The sequence below is a fragment of the Metopolophium dirhodum genome, chromosome 9 (assembly GCF_019925205.1).
Source record: "Metopolophium dirhodum isolate CAU chromosome 9, ASM1992520v1, whole genome shotgun sequence".
NCBI lineage: Eukaryota > Metazoa > Arthropoda > Insecta > Hemiptera > Aphididae > Metopolophium > Metopolophium dirhodum.
In genome coordinates this window covers 8,384,940-8,408,426 of record NC_083568.1, presented here as the reverse complement: position 1 = coordinate 8,408,426, position 23,487 = coordinate 8,384,940, and the positions used below count along the sequence as shown (strand labels likewise).

Sequence of the window (23,487 nt, the reverse complement as noted above, 5' to 3'; positions counted from 1 at the left end):
TTTGAGCTCAGCGAACTCGGTAATTATAAATTATAATGTTGTCAAAATTGATTGTCGAAGCCAATTCATTCTCCATTAATAAAAGAGCAAGTGAGTTTAATCATTCTTGACTCGTGGATCTTTGCCACGTCTTCAGAGAATTTCCCAATTTACTGAAAGACCTTTCTGCTACAGTCACTGCAGGAATAGTATAAAATATTCGGAGACTAATATACACACGCTTACAAAAATTGTTTGCACATTTTTCGCGTAAATGGAATTTACATTTAAGTTATTATACACCATAACTCGATTTATATTTCTAACCCAATTACTTTTTAAAATACATATAAACTAATAATTTCATTGCGATTAAATAGATTTTTTAGTAAATGTGTTACGTAATACGTTGTAACTTATTAGTGACCTTTTCGTACGATAATTTAATTTCCTAAATATCTACTGTATATCTATTAGTAACATTTTAAAAAGTTTTGGGGGGACGGAGTGGCCGAGCGGTCTAAGGCGTCGGTTGCGACTTGGTTACCGGCGGCATTTTTCTTCGGGCAAGTCACGGTGTCCGGAGAACAAGTCCCACCCGGGCATGGCAGATACCTACGGGTGCCCAATCAAAAATTCTGCCAACACACCCGTCTCCCCCCCCCCTACCGACATTAAGACGTACACAACCTATACAGCTAATGGCCATAGATGCCGGGCTTAAGATTAAAAAAAAAAAATTATAGTTTTGATTAGTAGATATTGATGTATTTACTTATTTTTTATTTTAAACATAATACATAATATATTAAGTTGATTGTTGTACATAAATACTTAAATACTATAATAATTATTTAATCCTTATTGAAATTTTCAGTACCCATGTAAAAAAAAACAGACAGTACAAATTAAACATCTTCATTGTTCATAATATAATCTATATAAATAAAAATTGAATTATGTAGGTAAATACAAATGACAGAACAAATTTGACGGATAATTAATAATTAGTTGAAACACAACATTTGGATTAATGACAATTTATTATAATTGATAACTTTAATTAATGCTAGTACTAGCGTATAATATTTTAATATATGCTTTTATTCAATGAAATTTCTTATGTACATAATATTATTATCAATGTAAAAAGGGCATAGTTACGTGAATAATAATAAAATAAAATAGAACATATAACATTATGTAAATATTTTACGTATTTAATAAATACCTAATTTCTGTAAAAATGTAGCCACAAATAAAATGCATTTCTATACAAATTAAATAAATAGTTAATTAATAATTAATACATTTGATACAAATTTGTTAGTACTATAATTTTTAAATACAAAATAAATATACAAAATTTTTTTTAAACCATCTCATGTGGCAAATTTGGATAAACATTGATTTTATTGCGAGGCTGAAAGTTATTTATTTCCAATGAGTCATTATCAAACTCTTGATTTTTAGTAAAATAGTAAAGTAATGTTGATGAGACCGGAGTGTTAAATTATGTGTAAAACTAGAAAAAAATCCTGCTGAAAGCTTTGCACTCCACCCAAAGTTTTGATATAAAAAAGTAAAATTAATACCCGTGTCGACGAGTGTATATTACTATTACTACAAACAATATCCCCATTATCTCCGACACAAAAGTTCCAACTGTTGTAAACCAACCACACGTTTTAAATAACTTATCTTCCACCATTTTTCCAAGTGTATATTCGTCAATCAAAGAACAAAGAAGGGAACAGGCTAACTCTCAAATTTGACACATAGAACGTAGTAATCGGCTCATAGCGTCAAATTTTGGCTGCGTTTGTAAATGTCGGTCAACTACGTCATGCAAAAATACAGTTTATAGTATAATATTATATAGGACATTTTTTTCAAAAGCAACAGATTATGGTAAAGCTACTGAACCACAAGCTATCGTCGCATTAGAAAAAAAATTAAATTGTACAGTGCATCAATGTGGACTTATTATTGATGAACATTTTCCTTATTTAGCAGCTACTCCTGGTAAAATATATTACAGTACTTAATTATAAATATCAATTAAATCAATATTACTAATTTGGTTTATTTATAATTTATAGACGGTCTTGTCAATGATAATTTTATAGTTGAAATTAAATGTCCATTTGGAGTAAAAGACACAAAGACATTTTTAGAAGCTATGGACGGTAAAAAAGTTGGAGTTTATTATGTACAGACCCGTCGTTAGATATTTTCCGCGCTAAACTAAACATTTTAATGCTGCTCTTCTTTACCGATATTTATTTGATTTTGTTGCGTTTAATTTCTTTAAAATTGTTTGCTGCCCTAAAGCAATGCATGACTTGCCTATACCCAAGCGATGGGCGTCCTAAGACATTCATTTGATAATATATTTTAAGAGTTTTAAGTACCCACGAATAATATTTGTATATTTCAAAAAGAAATAAAATTAAAATCGTTATTACTTATTTTCTGTTTCAATTTTAACTTAAAATATCTATTTTAAAAACGTGTTTCTAATTTATGTAATTTTTAAATATTTTAGTTACAGTATGTACCTACTAATTATGAGAAACCTTGTTTTGAATTTTCATTCCTTAGTAATACAAATTGAAGATTTTATAAGTTTTTAACTACAAATATTCGAGATTTTGTCTAAGCTTATCAAAATTCTAACTTAAAACTCGCATACAATATTATTGTGAATTTACGCTCATCTTTTTTTTTGTTTTCACCGACGTTTTTGAGAACTATACCTACCTACATTTTAAATTCTGAGCGGAGCGATGAATGTATTGATTTTACAATGATGTGTGTTTTTTAAAATTTTTATTTTGTGTCTGTCATCACCTTTTAGGACAGTAATAATGCTTGAATTTTCTTCAACAGTAACTTTTTTGATAGGAAAGTGAATCTAGTTGGTACTTTTTTTTTTTTTTGGGGGGGGGGGGGGGGTCAAAAGTAAAAATTTCCCAGTAACGCCGTGAAAAAGAAAATAAAAATTAAGGAAAAAACGGGAATTTTTACGCAAAATCTGTTTTCGAGAAAATTGATTTTGGTTTTTGGTGTAACTCTAAAACAAATGAACGTATATACATGAAATTTTCACTGGTTGTTTATATTTGCATTTTCTATACACGATAAAATTTTCAATATATTTTGACTTGTTTTTGAGCTGTTTACGGACATTATCAATTTTAAATTTTTTTTTAGTTTTTTTTTTTAAATGAACATCAATAAAATTTTATTTATTGGGTAAAATAGCTTGAAAATTGAATACAAGGCTCCTACTATATTGTTACAATAATGACATTTGAAAAATATTAAAAATCCTTAGTCATAGTTTTTATTTATAAGCATTTAAAATTCAAATCTTGACAAAACACGGAAAGATCACGAAAATAAGCAAATTATAAAACACAATTCATTATAAACCAATACATTACTCGATCCAAGTGTAGAATGTAAAATGTTCTTATTGAAATATTTGATTTCAGTTACCCTTCTGTCGTCTTAGTGAAAACGGGAAAATGGAATTAATATAATTAAAAGTGGACTATAGTTACTATTATCAAGTTCAGGGACAAATGCAAATTTCAAAAAGAAATTTCTGTTATTTCTTCGTTCATTCAGTAAATTGGATGGAAATACAAATAATTAATTTCAATGATTCTTTCTGACTAAATTATCTACAAGTTTAAAAAAATAATTAAATATTTATGTTTAAAACTTTAAACTGTAGTATTATTAAGCGATTTATAACAATTTTAGGATATGAGATTTTTAATTTGTGTCAAATATGGTGAACAGAATAATACATTTCGATAAAGGGTATAAACTATATAAACGCTACCGCTATTGTCGGAAGAGCAGCACAAGACGGCTGTAAATTTCTAATTTTTCGTGCCGAAGTTTTCGTAATTCCCATTTTCCTCAGCCCTCTTTAGTCGTAGAAACATGATTTCTTCACCAAAGTAAACTTGAGAAGTTCTACATTATGACGTGCCAGATTTTAAATATCTTTTTTTTGTCTATTTTATATGATTTTTTAAATATTTAAAAATTTTGGTAAATTTCAGATGCAAATATAATTGGTTTGAAAAAAATGTTTCTACGATCAACGAGAGCTGAGGAAATTGGTAAGTACGAAAGCATGTTTTTACGGCCGTATTTTTCTACCAGAATGGCTTCCCAGAAAGCATAATTCATAATGAGTTGATGAAATAATTTTTTTTTAAATGTGAACAAATTTGAGGTTTTTTCTTAATTTAAGACGATTTTTTCAAATTAAAAATATCTCAAATTCGTCACACTTATAAACAAAAACAAATTAATCAAGCTTTACCTCATCAGTAGTTCAGTATAAGTAACTACAACTCGGCAAATTTCACATTAGAGAGTAGTTCAGTTATAACGATAGTATTATAATACAATTCTAGTATACAATTTATTGCGATTTTCGAATAGCAAAATAATGTCACATTGTCTCATACTTTATAGTTTATGAAGCTGTTTATATATAACTTCATAAGTTGATTGTTAATGTATGTGATTGTATCTATTTGTTGCTAATAATGAATTGGCCATCAAATAAACCATTCTTATATTATACCTATACAGCTATACCGAACACTGATTACCAAGACCAATTATATCTACCTATTAAAATGACACCCACCCCAAACTTTTATGTGGTTCAGTAAACCACAAAATGCATGATCAAGCCACCTCTGTATCTAGACCTGAAAGTCATCTTGCTGCCATAATAAATTATCTAATTTTCAAGCATTTAAGTTGACCCCAGTTTTGAGTCAACAATAAAATAGATTTATCCTGTTTTAAACCGTGGGATGAAACAATGAGAAATTATGCGTTTGAAGTTGCAATTGTTTTTGTGTGGAATAGTGACAAAAATGTTAGCGTGGGAGGAGGAATTCAAACCAAACTGGTAAGCATGCCTTATTGGCAGTCAGCTATGACGGAATTTATTAGTTGAATAACTATTATGTTGTAAACATTATATATTATTAAAATATGATAATAATTATTAAGGATGTAATTTTCATACGACACAGGTGGTATACGGTGGCATATTATGTACAGAGGGATGTCTACCACGAAATTACCGTGCGTAAACAAACTAGAAACAACACACCTCATAATAATATTATGTACCTACGAACGATGTCAAGGAGCTTACAAACAACCAATAACTATAATATTATTAGCACGAATTACTATATGTCGTAATTCGTGATTATTAAACTGACGTCGTACGGTGCACATACATGCACATTGTACTTAAGTGATAATTATCACGATTTAAGATATACTTAAATCGTGGTACTTATTCTAGCAGTCCGATCTTCATCTGGAGATAAAATGTAAACAATTAAAAACACTGTTGGCTGCACTGCTGAGTCGTGCACGTGCACTTTGTGTTGAAATGAGACAACGTTATTGGTCAAATTGTTGTGGGAAAGAGACTAGGTCCAACCTGCAGTACTATTTAGTGCAGCAGACCCTTATAGTATAGATATGTGTTGTCTGGCGCGTTGTATAGGCAATTTTGGTACATCATCATGTAGGTGGCCTTGGAACAGTATTCCGCGCCGTTAAATGTAAGTATTTAAAGCATTAAAAACGTGTACCAATTATGTTGACAAAATGATAAATTCATTAATTGATAATATTATCATAATTTAAAAAAAACTTATGGAAATATTTCGTTACGGCAGCGACTACAATAACGTGTGAGGACTGCCTTGCATGTGGACGTTGGACAGGGTTGCAGGCGGTGTTTGTCGCCGATACAAGCTTGCAAGAGCACAAATAGGCAGCTGACTGCATCGACTTGTGATGTGTTGAGTTGAAGAAAAGGTTACTCGATGTATAAAAAAAAAAATAGACATTATAATTTACGGCGTTCGTGACACCAAATACCATGTATTTTACAATCCAAATAACAATAAGTAATTTTTCAACCTAACTACTTAACCTAACCTAACCTAATTAAGGGCGCCCCAAGCGTACTTATACGAACTAAATAAATAATAAGATTCACAAATACCTATCCGAACACACTGAAATCGGTGTTCGGTTACAACTACAGTAATAACAATATAGTAATAATACAATTAATATACAAACAACATGAAATACGCATAAGTATGTCCTAAAATATTCGTGTTTTTGTTCACAAATTTTTTTAAAAACGTATTATTATTATGTAATATATTTTTGTAATATTGTAAAATATTTTCACGATTACTTATTATTTTTGGAGAATCGGTATCGTAACCGATAATGATAAATTCAAAAGGTTCCAGTCCCTGAATTTAACTGATTAACCTTAATTAAACTGATTGTTATAATCATAAATAGGATTTTAAAGAATTAGATAGTTATTTTGTCTTATAATAAATATAACTAAAAGGATCTATGTATTATACAATAATATACATATAATATTATATGTTTATATTATAACAGTTTATTTAACAGACCCAATATTATTTTCTAAACATAATCAAATTTGTTTTTTTTTTTAAATCTTGAGTATTCATAAAAACTGTTTCGTTACCTACATAAATTATATTCTAACTGATGATAACATACACAAATATTTTTCAATTTACTACACACATAGGCTTTTACTGCTTATAGTACCTATAGTATATTATAATATTATTTAAGTTACCTCACTAACTCACTTATAGGGTAAGTGGTATATAAAAGGGGGGGGGGGGATTTTGTGTGTTACAGCCCCCACAGGTTATTTTTTGCTATAGAAAACTGACGAAGCCCAAAAGTAACAGTTAAATTAATAAGTGTGGGGTGTGCCCCCTAAAATCAGATTTATTTTAGGCCCTGTGCACAATGATAATATAATAAACACCCTCAATCCTCATAGGTACTGTACTCGGTGAAGCCTATTATATTCCTGAAGAATAAGAGAAAATATAAAAAAAATTAATATATTGTTTTAGTTATACATATTACATAGGTACACATAATAATATATAAGTAGAGTATTAGCTCTTGATTGTTACTAACATGGCCTTGCTTAATTTATTTTGTTATAGATAAGTTGTGTAATTTAATGCATGGTTGCGTATCGAACTCCCATAATTTGACCGGTGAACTAACTATCTGAAACAGCTGTTCCCAGTACTACTAGCACACCCTGAGGACAAATTTAAAGATTCAATAATACTATATACTTTATAGGTATTATTGGTATCAAAAGCAGATAACCGTGGTAAGTGGTTTATATCGTTATGATATTATATATATATTTAACATATTTAAACCACAACGAGCGCTAGTGATTCTGGGCCCTCAGCTGTTTCAGATAGTTGGTTCACCAGTCACCGTAAAGCACTATTCGTTACAGGCCGATGTTTAACCTGTATATCGTAAATCGTGCTAAAAACCATATCTACTTTGCTGAAGTTAGAATTGATAACATAAAAGTCATAACAACAACGGTATGACATTTGAAATTCTGAAATTTTCGAACCAATTAAAGAATGTATTATTTATTGATTATTTTATTTAAATATTTATTAATAATTTTGATTATACATTTGCGATAAACGTAAAAGAGTTTTAATATAGGTAGGTATAGGTACTACAAAATAGTAGGTACTTGTAAAGTATTTTGAATAATTTTAAAATGTATTTGTATATTTTATATTTAAATACAAATCAAACCAAGTATTTAAATACCTACGTATTTTGAATACATTTTAAAAATATTCCTAACAATAAGACTGTATATATAATTAAAATGAGATGCTGTTTATTGACCTAATATTAGGTAAATGATGCTGTAGCTCTTGAACGGTTTCCCGCTATACCCACTCACAACCATAAAGCTATTAGATATTTGTATCATTAACTATTTATAGATACTATACTTACCACCAGTGTCGGACTGGCTCGAAAAGGCCCAATCCGCGATTTGGAAAAAGGGCCCCAAACAAGCAAACGGCAAATGTTCTGATCAGTCCAGAAAAAAAAAACTCGCTTCGCTGGCAATCCAATTTTCATGTACATAGTCACATAGAACATTTTTTTTCAATACAATTACCATTTTTCATATTTATCATACAGCCATCATACGCACAAATAACTAAATACATACCTAACTAAAATAGCCTAACTATCATTCGATGTATTAACTGATTTTACTATATTTTCAATATAAAATTTATATTGAGCATATTCTTAAATGCTAAGACATTTTCTACAGAGTGCAGGTTCTAAGTAAATTGACGACAAGAGACCCATCGGACTGTTTTTATCATCAGACAAGGGAAATCCCTCCTATTCAACCCCCAAATGTGTGGCTATATAGCCTCTATACTGGCTACACCACGGTCTGTGATATCAAACATTATAAAGAAAAACACCGATTCAAATTGTGTCAAATTGTGCACGAGTACAATATTTATCCAAAATATGATAATTTAGTTAAAACCAGTGATAATGCTAAATAATACCAAGTCTACGCATTATACGCCCGTATAAATATAATATAATATTATTTAATAGCCACAACATTTTTACAGTGTTTATAATCAATGATAGGTACATATTTGTATATAGACAGCTATTAAATTCGTAGAATGATAATGATAATTTCATTATTTTAATTTTTTTTCATTTTATTTTGCATTAATATAATGGCCACCATTGAATCACGTTGAATGATTCGTTCCGTTTGCGTTTAAGTACACAGATTGCCTATATGTATATATTTTATAGGTGTAATAATATTCGTAATAAGGTCACTAATAAAAAAAAATCCTGTATAATTCAAGGGCGTAAGTCGAGAAGAAGAAAAATACAGACTGGAAATACTGTATACATCGATGGTCTGGCGGCCTGCAGAGATGTGCCTTTGGCCGATGCGGGGTATCGTTATAATAAGTGAGTATAAACCACGGCCGTCTTGTCACAGTGCCCAGATCTAATTCATATAATCTACTACGAGCCGAGGAGTTCCCATAGATATCTTAACGGCTTGGGTTTCGTCATCTGGCCGTTGGCAGATGCTGAGGCTGTTGCTATAACAATACTATAATATTGCTCTCCCAGGGTCTCCTGTGCAACGCTGACATCATCTCGACTATGTATGTGTTACTTATATAAGTAGTATACTAGATATTGTGTACGTAGCAGTCTCGTACTCTCATATTAATACATAATACAGACTCAACTCATATATATTTATTTATACTCGAGGTGTGAATTCTACGAACAACAATATAAAATCGGCTACACTCGATTTGCGTCCCGAAATAAAAAATTTGATAAGCAGGTACACGAATTGCGTCCGGCATTATCTAATTTACTGCATGAATTGCGTCCGGTTTTGTTTAAACGTTGCATGAACGATAAACGTACTGTAAAGCCTATATAATAATATTTTAGTTCGATTTCGATCGTGTTGTTGGTGGAAACGTTTGTGTAACATTTATTCTCTGTTAAATAAAACTTAAACTCAAAAACACTATAAAATAACTTCGGTGATTTTAAGAGAAAAAAAATAAAACATTATTTAATATTGATGGATACAAATTTCGGTATCATAAAACGTTAAAAAATGATGTTCAACGTTGGAGCTGCTGTAAAAAGACGTGTAAGTCATACATTAAATTAAATAATGAAAATGAGATTATCGAACGTGCAAATGATCATAATCATATTAAAGATTCTGTTGAAGTATTTAATAGACAACAGTTGAGTAATAATTTAAAGCGAAAGGCTGTAGAAGAACTTTACGATAAACCATCAAAACTTATTCATGGAGCTTTATCAAAAGACATTCCAACATTGACAACTTATGATTTAACCTTAATTCGTAATAATATACACCACGCTCGGTCATCGACTATTCCAAAACTTCCAGACAACTTACCTGATTTACACAATGTTTTATTGAATGAAAATATACAGACTAACAGAGATGAAAATTTTTTATTAGTGAATGACAACGAAAATAATATAATCATTTTTTCAACAATTACTAATTTAAATTTTTTTAAGTGAAGTTGATACTATATTTGTGGATGGAACTTTTAAAAGTTGCCCAAAACTGTTTACACAATTTTTTACAGTCCATGGCTTGAAAAATAATAATTATATACCACTAGTGTTTTTTTTTACTTCCTAATAAAATTCAAGTTTTTACCAATTTTTTAATTTTATAATTGTAACTTTTTTTATATATAAAATTTTTTTTTTAACTATTATATTATTATTGTATTATTAACCTACACATTTTATTTTACTTACATCTAATTGCATATCAATGATAAAAAAACAATATTTTTAACCTACCGATAGTCGTAATTTGCTATCGACAGTCCTATAAGTCTGTATGAAATGGGAAGGAAAATAATGTTTTTTACGTTGGGACGCAATTCGTGTAGTCGTTAAATATCTTTGGGACGCAATTCATGTGGAAAAGGGATTTCGGGACGCAATTCATGTGCCGCGATAAAATGATACATCGTCTATTATATCAGGGATGGCAAATAAGTGACACGGGAGAAATTTTCGATGGCACCCGAGATACTTTCACGTGTCTATACAGATTTATAAACCTTGGAAGCAACGGCATATTAACCAGACATAAAAAGTCTTTGAAGCAATATGAAGTAAAATGTTTCTAACAATCAATAAAAATTGATTTTTTTAATAATTTTTTCTACATTATTATCTTTCATTTTTCATTTATATTTTGTAAAAATTCTCTGTGTTAACAAAATTAATTAGTGGCATGGTTGAAATTTTTTTTTAAGTGTGTCATAAGTTGCCACGTTAACCAAATCCTATTTGCCATCCCTGGTCTATATAATATGTATTTAAATTGACGTCATATGCTGACTGCAGATTGTAAATAAGTATGAAAATCGAAAGTGGTGTTTCATTTTTAAAATTATCATAATGCAAAATGTGTAACATTATGAGAGATTTACGTTTGTTTAATTTTTCTTATTGTTAATATTAGAAATACATTCTATACCACACTGCGCTCTAGTATATATTATTATATGTCGAGTAAAGAACAAGTAAATTTTTTTTAACGAGAATAAAAATCGTTTTGTAGGGTAAATTTATAATATTTTATTTTATAAAAATATGTAGGTCAACTAAACATTCTAAATGCAATGTTGGTAGTAAAACGATTTTTATATTGTTGACGTCGCCGCATCTCGTATAGTAAAGGGCACCGACAATTATAATTGACGATGACAGTGGCGGCTCGTGAGTGCTGGTAGTTGGGGTGCGACTTTAAATATAGCGGTAGCCATAGGTATAACAAATTATTTAAATATACAAAACTAACATCTTACCATGACAAAATACATCTATTTTGTCATGCATCTTACTTTTTATATTATATTCGCAGGTCGCAGTAGAAAATGAAAATGAAAATAATAATAATAGCAATTAGCAACCGACAACGCTGTTAATTTTAAAAATAAATTACCCAATATAGTAATATATAAATATTTTATTGTATGGACGACGACGCTACCAGTCGTCCAAACCCAAATATTACATCGCAGCCACAATAAACGTACCCGCACGCACACAATTGCGTACATCGCTTATAATTTATAAATTATTATAATTATTATATCCGTATAATATAATATTATATCCTTATATTATAAGAATTAAGAACGATTGTTCATACACCATATTTTGTTACCTACTCTTTAAATCTCTCGTCATATGACAACAAACATCCAATTGCACACCAAAGTAACCCTGAAAACGATTAATTAAATAATAATAGTTGCATTTAGAATATAAAATTAAAAATACACACACATAATATACATAATTCACTGCTAATACTCACTAGTACAACTTGGTGGGGGAAAGGTTAAGGTTATAATCATCAATCATGTAAATTACTTAAATTCATATTTTGTATACATTTATTTTAATTGTTTTTATCGATTTTATACAGCTAACTCAAATTCGTATTTTGTTGTGACCAATAATAACATTAATTATTATTTGTAGTTACTGTAAATAATAAGCCACGAATCAACCTATGCAACTCATCACATTTACGCAACTTTAAATTCAATTCCTGTGAAAAAAAATGCAGTTATTAGTTAAAAGTTAAAACTCAAATTATTAAATTATAAATTTATAAATGTTGATAATGATAAAATATATTTTTATTTACCTAACCTGGTTACTAGCATAGAACAATAAATTACTAGTGAGACATTTTGATCAAGGGATGGCAAATAGATCCCGAGACGACATACTAGATCCAAGTTGTTACCATATGTACGGTAGGGATTTCGATGACCCGGGTCCTTTTTGTTCATACACCATATTTTCTTATCTACTCTTTAAATCACTCATCAATTGACAACAAACATCCAATTGCACTAAAGTAACCCTGAAAATGATTAATTAAATGATAAGAGTTACATTTAGAATATAAAATACACACACATAATATACATAATTCACTGCTAATACTCACTAGTACAACTAGGTGGGGGAAAGTCTAACGTTATAATTTATCAATCATGCAAATTACTTAATTCATATTTTGAATACATTTATTTGAATTGTTTCTATTGGTTTTGTACAGCAAAGTAGTTTGCGAGTAGTTTATCAAATGTATATTATAAGATGGCTCATAAATGTAAAAATAAAGATAATACGAAAAAAAAAAAGAAAAGAAAACTAGTTATCGATACAATTATAATAAATCATTGTGTTATGGACTTGTTTATTGCGTAGTTGGATTATAGAATATTTTATATTTAAAATATGAATGACATTATATATATATTAATATGCATGAAATAAACAAGCGACAATTTTAAATATTGAATGTTTTACTTCATGCTTTAAAAATATAGCTTTCTGTGAACCATTTGACCTTTTATCCATAGCATGTGATAATAATTTCGTTGCTATTGGGTTTCCACGCAGAAAATTACCAACAAAACATACCTTAAACAAAATTATAATTATAACTTCATTGCTAATCCTTGTCGAAATAAATTAAAAATTATTACTCTATCAATTTTTTCATATAATGCAGGTATTCTTGCCTTTTCTGCAGTTTCGTTTGCAATATTAACTAAGCTCGATCTAGCCAAATCTTCTTTAGACACTTTGGCACGTTTCTCCTTAGAGTTCATATGGGCAAAACTATAGTAGAAAAATAATTAGGTAACTAAAAAAATACACAATTATTATTTGTACTACCAGCTAGCAATTTCTTCTCCGGGCATCCCAATTTCACTGTAACTACCTCCACAGATATCTTGAACCGATTTATCAACTTTAAAATTATCACCATTTGCGGCCAATTCAATTGCCTCGTCAAATGTATCGCATCCAGTCAACAAACTACATAGTCCCAAAAACGTACCACCTCCCATACTGAAATTGCAATAGTAAATACATTTTTAAGTATATTGATATACACTTAACGCAATTTGAATGTGATTTGTCTTTACTAACCCCGATCCAGTTATTCTCTTATAATTATTTGGACCATAAACTATCAATATGCTTACACCAGTACCTATATTTACAACCTACTAACCACAGACAAAAATATAAATATACTCTCACAATAATGAGTAAATAAGTATTTTTTTTATTGTTCATAATACGTACCATAAACGGATACTTATTATACTGGAATGTGTACTCTTGTGTTGAACACTGCTCGTCTTCAGTACGTCGTGACCAAACATAACATTCGTTATTATTTGAAGCTACTGTAAATAATAAGCCACGAATCAAGCTTGCCAGCTCATCACATTGACGCAACTTAATATTCAATTCCTGTAAAAAAAAAATGTATTTGTTAGTTATTAAAATATTTTGTTTTTACTGTTTTAAATAAAGATTTAAATAATAAATCCATCATTAAAATAACTGTTGATTCCTTATTTTGCTGACTTGTATAGGTATTTTTTTATTCATAGTTTACACATGTCATTTGAGTAGCCATTTCAGTTTGACATAAGATATTTCAGTCAAACCAATTAAATTAAATATAGGTTCTTAATAGTTGATGCACAAAATCAAATATGTAAAAACAATTATATAATATTTAATTAGGTATGATTCAAATGCAGGATAATGATTATTTAAAATAACATGAGTTTTATCTGAATAGCATTATGTAAAATTAACCAGAATATGTCAGTTTAATTTTTAAAAGAATTATATTCATAATTATTATCAATAAATAGAATACAATATTCCATTGCAAACTAGTTTTTCTGATGTACTTTAAAACTATATCAACTATAATAAGTATACGATAAATTATGAAGAGATTTTTTGGAAATAATTTTCTACATGAATCTTATTTTAAAATCAAGTTAATAATAATTTAATGAGAGGAGACAATAAAATTGTAAAATACAGTAATAGTTGTTTATAAATATCTATATATAATATATATATTATAGTATCCTATACATGTAACTATCTGAGTTAATTGTTGTTACTAATAACTCTTTATAATAATGATGACCATAATTTATTATTAGTTTATACAAATTAAAACAAAAAAAAATTATTACAGTCTTACATTTTTAAAATTGTCTTTAAATTTGTTTGCTCCGCCACCAGTAGCACATACTGTAGATAGGCTATCTGCCATACCTATCTTCTTAGACGTATCGAAAAAATTGTTTATTTCATCAGTTGGAAATCTGATGAAATGCAGCATCCCTATCCTATTGCTGATCTGTACATTGTCCATCTGTGAACAAACTAATTGTAAAAACAAGAACTGTAGAAATTAAATAATAAAAATTAATGCATGCCTGTAGGTATGCATCTCTGTGTCCAGATTTTCCATAAGCAGAATTCTTCGTCAAATATTTGGTAACATTGGACAAGAGTTCATCTTCAGTTTGTGTTGTATTAGAGTCTTTTGGTTCGAAAAAAACTATTTTTGACAATGTTCCGCCTATATCAATTCCAAACCACGGCATAGCTAACAAATAAAAAAAAAACAACATAAAATTGCTTTTAAAATAATACTAGAAGGTAATCAAAAATTACAACACAAAAGAAACAATGAACTAAATATTTAAATTTTTTTTATATAAAACTAGCTGATCCCGTGCGCTTCGTTACCCGTTAAATGTACAAACTGTTCATGACTCAAACTTTGTTCAATGCGTTATTTATTATTCGGTTTATGATGTTCTACATTTATCTTAACTTTTCTGTTGCCCGGAATAAAAATGCTGATTCGCAGCAGTATATTATCAGGTAGGCAACAATCAACAATCGCGGTAGATCGCGGACCCCGTGCTGTTTGTACGTGAGCGTATGATTTAACTCTAGAGTATCAAAGTTATACCAAGTTTGTCGTTTTTACTTAATTCCACCTACGGTGGATTAATATGATCAATTAATACAAAATCCTAACCTAACCTAACCGTACTAAAATCCGATATTAATAAAACCAAATTTAACCCTTTTTAAATTAGCCTATCTTCTTCCCAGAGGTCTAATCTACACACAAACATTCATATATATGTATTGACAAAAAATAATAATACAAATCAACAAACGTGTCCGATTAACCAATAGCAACCAATATAATATAATACACTATTATTATTTTTATTTTTATTTTTTTCTGGACAACCCTCCCCGAGAGCTATCACTTGGGGGTATGAAAAATAGATAGTAGCTGGTTCTCAGACCTACTGAATATGCATATAAAATTTCATAAAAATCGGTTAAGCCGTTTCGGAGGAGTATGGTAACTAACGTTGTGACACGAGAATTTTATATATTAGATAAATAATTAATTACCTACATAAATGTATAGAAATATATTATGATACTTACATACAATTATGTATCAAGACGTGATAAGTATATTATTGGCCAAGTACATACATTGTCAATAGTAGGTATATTGTACAATGTTTTTGAAATGGAGCATTACCAAATATTTATAGAGATATTAGGTATTTATCTTATACCACAATACCTATCGGCTATCATGACTAATTATACCAGAAAAGCTGAACTTTAAAAAAATTAATTCAACTTATTATGTTCAACAATAACTCCTCATAATAAAATATGATTCCGCATATAATTTAAAATATATTAATGACAAACCATGTTTTGTTTGGCAGTATTTTTTTAAAATAATTAAAGTTGTATACTAATACACTTTAATAATTATTTAAAATTCATTATAAACAAAAAAAAAATGTTAACATCAACGTAACATTTCGCGAGTTTAAATTGTTTACGGATAATTTTATTAAGAATTGCACGTTGAGCATGCATTTATAAAAGATGAAAGAATTGGATTACTTACGTGGGACTGTACCGTTTGTACTTTTAAAACGGAAGCACTCCTTTGTACTGGCATAATGGTAACTTACTAACTGTCGGACGCATTTACCATTGCCGGGAAGTTTTGCCGACGTTGAGTTACAACCGCGCAGTGTCGTTTGTATACTAGTCAATCCTGTGGATATCAATCGCAAACCGTTTTTGATCATCGTAATCGTATTGCGAAAACTTGAAATATTTCTCGCTTTACGAGTCACGACAAGCAAATATAATGAAAAAATAATAATTGTTAACGACTGAATTTGTTTATGAGTACACTAATACCATCGGCATCTGTATATTGCATACTAATCAAGCCGTATAATTTTTTTTTACATAATATATATCACCTAATACCCACCTGTTCTCTGATACGGACGCGTTTTCGAGCAACCGTAGTTTCGGCATGTTTCCTCCCAGCGGCGCATCAGACGCGGAGTTGGCGAGGTGGCCCCCTCCTCTGCCGTCCTGCGACGGGCTGTTGACCGTTGGCCGTGCGTGCCGCTGGCTGTACACTTGCACGTCATTTTTTGTTGTCTTTTCCTAGTGGCCGATGTTGACGCAATGTTGAACCAACAGGTACGGACGACGCATACATTATAGTGCTAAGGCGTCGTTCGGTTCCGTGCAGTTCACACGTACCTGTACCTGTACCTAACCTATGTACGCGGGCTGTTGTTGTTGAGTGCCGCCCTCTATGCCGCCGCTCAAAACCGCATGATTTTCGCCTATATGTAGACGCGTTTATCGGTACGCACGACGCGAATCCGTCTGCGGCCACAATTATCCATCGTCGCGTGCGTAGGGCACTAGGGCTACAATTCAGTTATCCGCAAGCCCAAGTGGTACGTGCCGCTCTGTTGTCGTCGCCCAAAATCACGTGCAGGTGCGTCGTTGTCGGATTCTTCGGCTGTTACCGTTCGCGTCGGCGTGGACTCAGCGTAAACGACACTGTAATCTTGACGTTTAGCAGCCACGAAGTGTCCATTGTTTTGCCCTGCCGCCCGTTGCCGCCTTTGGATCGACGCCCCTTGCAGCCGGAGCATCCGCCGTCTTCCACCATCGAGTCGACGGCGGATTTGCAGTGTATCGACAAGGCGGCCGCAAACAGGGCTGTTTTGTTTGTATATTAATTATTGTATTATTACTATATTGTTATTACTGTAGTTGTAACCGAACACCGATTCCAGTGTGTTCGGATAGGTATTTGTGAATCTTATTATTTATTTGGTTCGTATCAGTACGCTTGGGGCGCCCTTAATTAGGCATATGTAAGTATAATATTGAAAAATTACTTATTGTTACTTGGATTGTAAAATACGTGGTATTTGGTGTCACGAACGCCGTAAATTATAATGTCTATTTTTTTTTTTATACACCGAGTAACCTTTCCTTCAGCTCAACACATCACAAGTCGATGCAGTCAGCTGCCTATTTGTAGCTCCTGCAAGCTTGTATCGGCGACGGACACCGCCTGCAACCCTGTCCAACGTCCACATGCAAGGCGTTCCTCACACGTTATTGTCGTCGCTGCCGTTACGAAATATTTCCATAAGTTTTTTTAAATTATGATAATATTATCAATTAATGAATTAATCATTTTGTCAACATAATTGGTACACGTTTTTGATGCTTTAAATACTTACATTTAACGGCGCGGAGTACTGTTCCAAGGCCACCTACATGCTGATGTACCAAAATTGCCTATACAACGCGCCAGACAACACATATCTATACTATAAGGGTCTGCTGCACAAAATAGTACTGCAGGTTGGACCTAGTCTCTTTCCCACAACAATTTGACCAATAACGTTGTCTCATTTCAACACAAAGTGCATGTGCACGACTCAGCAGTGCAGCTAACTGTGTTTTTAATTGTTTACATTTTATCTCCAGGGGAAAATCGGGCTACTAGAATAAGTACCACGATTTAAGTATATCTTAAATCGTGATAATTATCACTTAAGTACAATGTGCATGTATGTGCACCGTACGACGTCAGTTTAATAATCACGAATTACGACATAATATAGTAATTCGTGCTAATAATGTTATAGTTATTGGTTGTTTGTAAGCAGTGATGTAGTCGTAATTGTCGTAATGTAGTCAAAAAACCTAAATATTTATTAATATTTATAGTCTTAAATGTATACTCGGTAGTATATAAATTAGGTATCACAACTTTGAATGATTAAAAATAAATGAAAACATCATTTTTTGTAGATCAATTGTTATGTTTATGTAATTATTGTGTGACACAGTGTAGGTACATAAAATAATATTTTTGGACAAAATTATTTTCAGTAATGCATGTGACCGTGAATCTCGGCATCGGCTATCGTTATAGATAAGCTTATAATTTTAGACGTATAATATATATATATATAATAAATATAGATCCATGCAATGAAGTTAAAAATGTGTAAAATGTAAAAATAATAACAGTTCCTAATGAACATGATCACAAGGAAATATGTTTGGTATTATTGGTTATTCGTTAATACTATTTATATTATTGATTTATAGCTAGGTATACAGTATACCCGTATACCTGCGTATCACAAATTATATTATAAGTATACGCATCAACCAAAAACTGGAGAAGTCTTTATACGCCGTATACGCCCCACTACACCACTGTTTGTAAGCTCCTTGCCATCGTTCGTAGGTACATAATATTATTATGAGGTGTGTTGTTTCTATATAGAAGTTAAAAAAAAAACTAATCTTTCGCACGGGCAACGCCAGGCGGAACATCTAGTATTATATTTTAATATTAAAATAAAATTAACAAATTAAACGCACGGTAATTTCGTGGTAGACATCCCTCTGTACATAATATGCCACCGTATTCCACCTGTATACATGTCGTATGGAAATTACATCCTTAATAATTATTATCATATTTTAATAATATATAACGCTTACAACATAATAACAGCTTCAATGTGTCATGCATCGATAGTTGATTGATTTTTCTGTTATTATTTATTTTTTTTCCTGGTCATTAGCCGTTTTTTGTTTGCAGAGAGGACGAACGGTTGTGGTTGGAACACGTTTCGTATGAGTGGCAAGGATTTATCGCTAAATATCCCGAGTGGTCAGTGGTCTCCAAGCTCCAGTCGACCACAAATCAGGGCGAGATCGCGCGCGTAGAGAACGACAAACTTTTCAAAGCCGCCACGGATCAAAAAATATCTTGACGCAACCGTTACACCAATCGACCGAAACGAAAACGTTCGAGTCACGGTTGCTGGTGTTGGATGCTAGCATGGCGCATTTCTACGCGGAACAGAGTACAGCAACCACGCAACAGCCACAACATTTTGAGATTCCGCGACTTATCCATCCGTCACCCGTTCACGTTACCACTCGCACACACGATGGCTACCAGTCGGGTTGGTCGTTCGAGGTCAGTTGTATCGCCGCCGTAAATGAACGACCATTTTTCAACGACCACAGAGGTCAAACGGGAAGCGCTACCCGTCATACACCACACGGGCGCAGGGACGATCGTTGCTAATACCGTACAAGGACTTGCTTACAAGCTGAACCGGATGCCTTCTTCGATTGGACGCAACACCTTAACCTACCCCTCAACTTGGACAAATGTTACTCTATGACTTTATGTAGGATACGTGGCCCCATACTACACTCATACTACCTTGGTAGCTCCCCCCTCCTACGCGTTCATCTTATCAAAGACCTAGGCTTCTATCCATCACCCACCCTCTCCTTCAAACACCGCTTAAATGTTACTGTTGGGAATAGCCTCAAGACCCTCGGATTCATCAAACGAAACACAACCCTCTCTTTACCTCCGCCACCTGTCTCCGAACCCTCTACTTCAGCCTTTTGTACGTTCCATCCTCGAGTACGGGTAGGTCGTTTGGTTTTCATATCTGGCTTGTGATCAATTGCGCCTTGAACGAGTACAAAATTGTTTCCTATCTTTTATTGCCTTTTTATTGAATATTATTGAACACACGCCTTATGGTTATACCGTTATCCACTCCACACTCAATATCTCAACTCTGGCCTCGCGCCGTAATCACGCTGACCTCATGCGTTCATCACATCACTACTCAACGGTGCTCGATGACTCTCCCGACTTACTAGCCACTGTTTCATTTCGCGTTCCCTCCTACCCTACTCTACCATTCTCTTTTCTCTACCCCTACCCATCTCACCTCGTATGGTCATAACCAGCCTCTCCACAGAATGTTACACCTGTTAAACCAACCTTAGTTCTGCCACTTTACTTTTTTCAGCTTACTTATCTTCACTACCCGTTTTTTTTCTTGCATATGGCGGCCGCCTGGTTTGTGCTGTTTGGCTTCGTGTTGTCATAATTGTGATATCTTAGGGCGTAGGCATTCAGATTTACAGGTATTAACAACACTACTAGACAGGGGGGACCACGAGAAGGTACAGCACACACCCCCCCGGATAACTACCCGTTATCTAATATATATCGGCAGGGCGTCAGTTCTATCATCGCCGCCGTAAATGAACGACCATTTTTCAACGACCACAGAGGTCAAACGGGAAGCGCTACCCGTCATACACCACACGGGCGCAGGGACGATCGTTGCTAATACCGTACAAGGACTTGCACACCGCAAAATCTGCAACACCCCAGTTCTACGGAACAAGGGCCGAGCAATTGGCTATTAATATTTATCTAAATTGTCAGGTTATTTTGTTACACTCTGTATTTTAAATACGCACCAATTTCGTTGGTTGCCGTGATGTGGAGTTTGTAAGTGTTAAAAACTTAAAAAAACATGTTAGCCGATAACCAACGTTAATTTTTCTTGAAAATGAATCATAATCCTCGATTTTTAAGTGTAATATATGTATGCATTTTTAATCATACAAACCACAGAAAATTCTTAATAAGAATTTCACAGAATGTAGATCATTAGTATAGGTACCAAATGTTTTAAAATCAAAAATAATCTCCTCGCACTAAAAACCCAAGTGTAAAATCATTTGAGTAATTAATTTGACGTGTACCTACCTATATCTATATACTGTATAATACCGTTAATTAATTTTCATTTAACATTTTATGCTTTTAATTATACTTTTGCTACTCCGAAAAAATAGTATTAGAAAAAAAACTAACTGAATGGAAGATTATTTGAAGATAGTTATGTTTTGATACCTCAACATTCTGACTCTAGTAACGCCCATGGCTTTAAAGGATTCACTCGATAAAAAAAAAAACACAACACATCTATTATTCTAGGTGCTAATTATATTGTATTACATCAACATATTATGGTATATGCTTATAAGTATGGATCGCAAACTACGTTTTATCAAATAAAAAATAAAAATAAATAAATGCAATAAAAATGTGCAGGAATGATGTGCTACGAACTATAATAGTATAATAGTAATTAATATGAGAAAAATAATGTGAAAACCACCATACGTAAAAACATTTAAATGTATAATATAAGTATTTTTATCCCATATAGGTAGTTAGTTTTAATAATTTCTGAAAGTACACATTATTTTATTTGAAAAATTAAATTGAATGCCATACAAAACACGTGTACAATTATATCTTTTATTATCTTTTGTTGATCACAAATCATAAACTATTGTTTTCAATTACCTACCTACCTAACTAACCATCATCAAATTATTCTGAATTAACATTCTTGAAAACTGTTGAATGAGGATTATAATATGGATCGACAAAAGATTAAATATACAACACAATTAGTTATAATAAGAAAACGTAATAATTCACTATAACCAGTACACATAACTAAGTATGAAAAGTAAATTGTCTTCTAACAATGTAAGTTCTATGCTTACGAGACATACATGACGTACCTACACATAGATAATACTAAAATGCAGTCATGTTCCGTACAATTAACTGTCTTATATACTAATGACCCCTTTGACCCATGGCTCACGCCACTTTGCTAGCTTGTCTATTGGCTAATAACTATATTACACAATGTGGTGTGATTTACCTGATTGTGCTAAAAACTAGGTTGTTGTTATTGCACAATAAGATGCTACTTTTATACAATATTAAATTATATTCAACAAAAACCATCCATTTTGTTGGTTTTTTGACAACCCATATTATGATTATAATATTTCTATGTATTAACTAATGAGCTTGAGGATGTTTAACCTAAAAAACTCTTGAAGTTATTTTAAACTAGCTAACCCGTTGGAAAAAGCCTAGGTTTTGTGTCTATAATATTACAATCTTGAAAATTAACTAAAAAACCTACAGATATTATTAGGTATAAGTTTCATTTTTTAATCAAAAAATAATACTTAAATCAATTAATTTAAACCGATCAGTAAATTTGATTCAACATTGATATTATCATAACACAAAACATATAAAATAATATTGTGATATGTCTAAACAATTTAAACGTTAATCCTATCTAGTCTCTGTAGGTATATTGCTAATGGCGGAATTATTTCAAATAAATATCTGCATTAAACGGAATCGTTTTAGGTATGCACGATAAAATAACAAAAAAAAATGTCAGGACTCTAGCCCCACCCCTAAAGTACTCTCTAGTAGTTACGTATATAGTAAAATCATCTATTCGCAAAAACCCAATAACTGGAGTCAACTGTGTAACATATAAATCTTCGTTATTATTTGAATGAGGACCAAGAAAAGATTAAAAAGATATTTTTTTATTAAAAGTGTACAAAATATACAAAATATATTATGCTTTAATAATATCAATAACAAAATATGCCCCTTAACTCCTCAAAAATGCATAAATATGCAAAATAACATTTTGTCTATGAAATCAGCTTGATTTGAAACGCCCACATAATGAACTCTCATGGTTGTGCATACACTCAGTATGAATATGAAAAATCATACAATTCTAGTTTCAAGCTATAAAAGTAAAATATATTGAGAAACTAACAAAATATTAGAAACTCGACTCCAGGAAGAGTTGTAGGTAGCGCTCTATATAAACTTTCTACAGAAGATATTGTATTTTATTCATTTGTTAGAGATGTATACCAAGACAGGTACCTATAATACCTATTAAATTAAACAAGAAAATTGGAAACATAAAGTAAAGTGTACTCAGTACAAGT

At 31.6% G+C, this 23,487-nt stretch overlaps 2 protein-coding genes and 1 pseudogene across 2 annotated transcripts; 1 reads left to right on the top strand and 2 right to left on the bottom strand.

The window, feature by feature from the left end:
* The first annotated feature begins 35 nt into the window (after positions 1 to 35).
* LOC132952425 (uncharacterized) lies at positions 36 to 3,662 on the top strand (annotated as a pseudogene).
* An 8,668-nt stretch (positions 3,663 to 12,330) lies between these two features.
* On the bottom strand, positions 12,331 to 14,734 carry LOC132952344 (pantothenate kinase 3-like). The gene is made up of 7 exons (XM_061024627.1): positions 14,594 to 14,734; positions 13,666 to 13,836; positions 13,507 to 13,583; positions 13,249 to 13,425; positions 13,056 to 13,191; positions 12,877 to 12,990; positions 12,331 to 12,424 (listed from the first exon to the last, which is right to left on the bottom strand). The coding sequence occupies exons 1-7, from the start codon at positions 14,732 to 14,734 to the stop codon at positions 12,380 to 12,382; spliced, it is 861 nt and encodes a 286-aa protein (XP_060880610.1). The 3' UTR covers positions 12,331 to 12,379.
* Positions 14,735 to 14,741: 7 nt separating this feature from the next.
* Positions 14,742 to 16,596, bottom strand: LOC132952341 (pantothenate kinase 1-like). The gene is made up of 2 exons (XM_061024626.1): positions 16,358 to 16,596; positions 14,742 to 15,004 (listed from the first exon to the last, which is right to left on the bottom strand). The coding sequence occupies exons 1-2, from the start codon at positions 16,542 to 16,544 to the stop codon at positions 14,742 to 14,744; spliced, it is 450 nt and encodes a 149-aa protein (XP_060880609.1). The 5' UTR covers positions 16,545 to 16,596.
* Positions 16,597 to 23,487: the final 6,891 nt, after the last annotated feature.

Bases quoted from the DNA above. Each gene is read 5' to 3' on its own strand.
- LOC132952344 (XM_061024627.1), bottom strand. From the start codon at position 14,734: ATGCTGCATTTCATCAGATTTCCAACTGATGAAATAAACAATTTTTTC. The intron at 13,426-13,506 runs GTTAGTAAAGAC...TTGCAATTTCAG, and splicing joins AAGAGAATAACTGGATCGGG to TATGGGAGGTGGTACGTTTT. The intron at 12,425-12,876 runs GTAAAACATTCA...AATCATTTTCAG, and splicing joins CTATATTTTTAAAGCATGAA to GGTTACTTTAGTGCAATTGG.
- LOC132952341 (XM_061024626.1), bottom strand. From the start codon at position 16,544: ATGATCAAAAACGGTTTGCGATTGATATCCACAGGATTGACTAGTATA. The intron at 15,005-16,357 runs GTAAGTAATCCA...TTTATTTGTTAG, and splicing joins TACAAACGGTACAGTCCCAC to CTATGCCGTGGTTTGGAATT.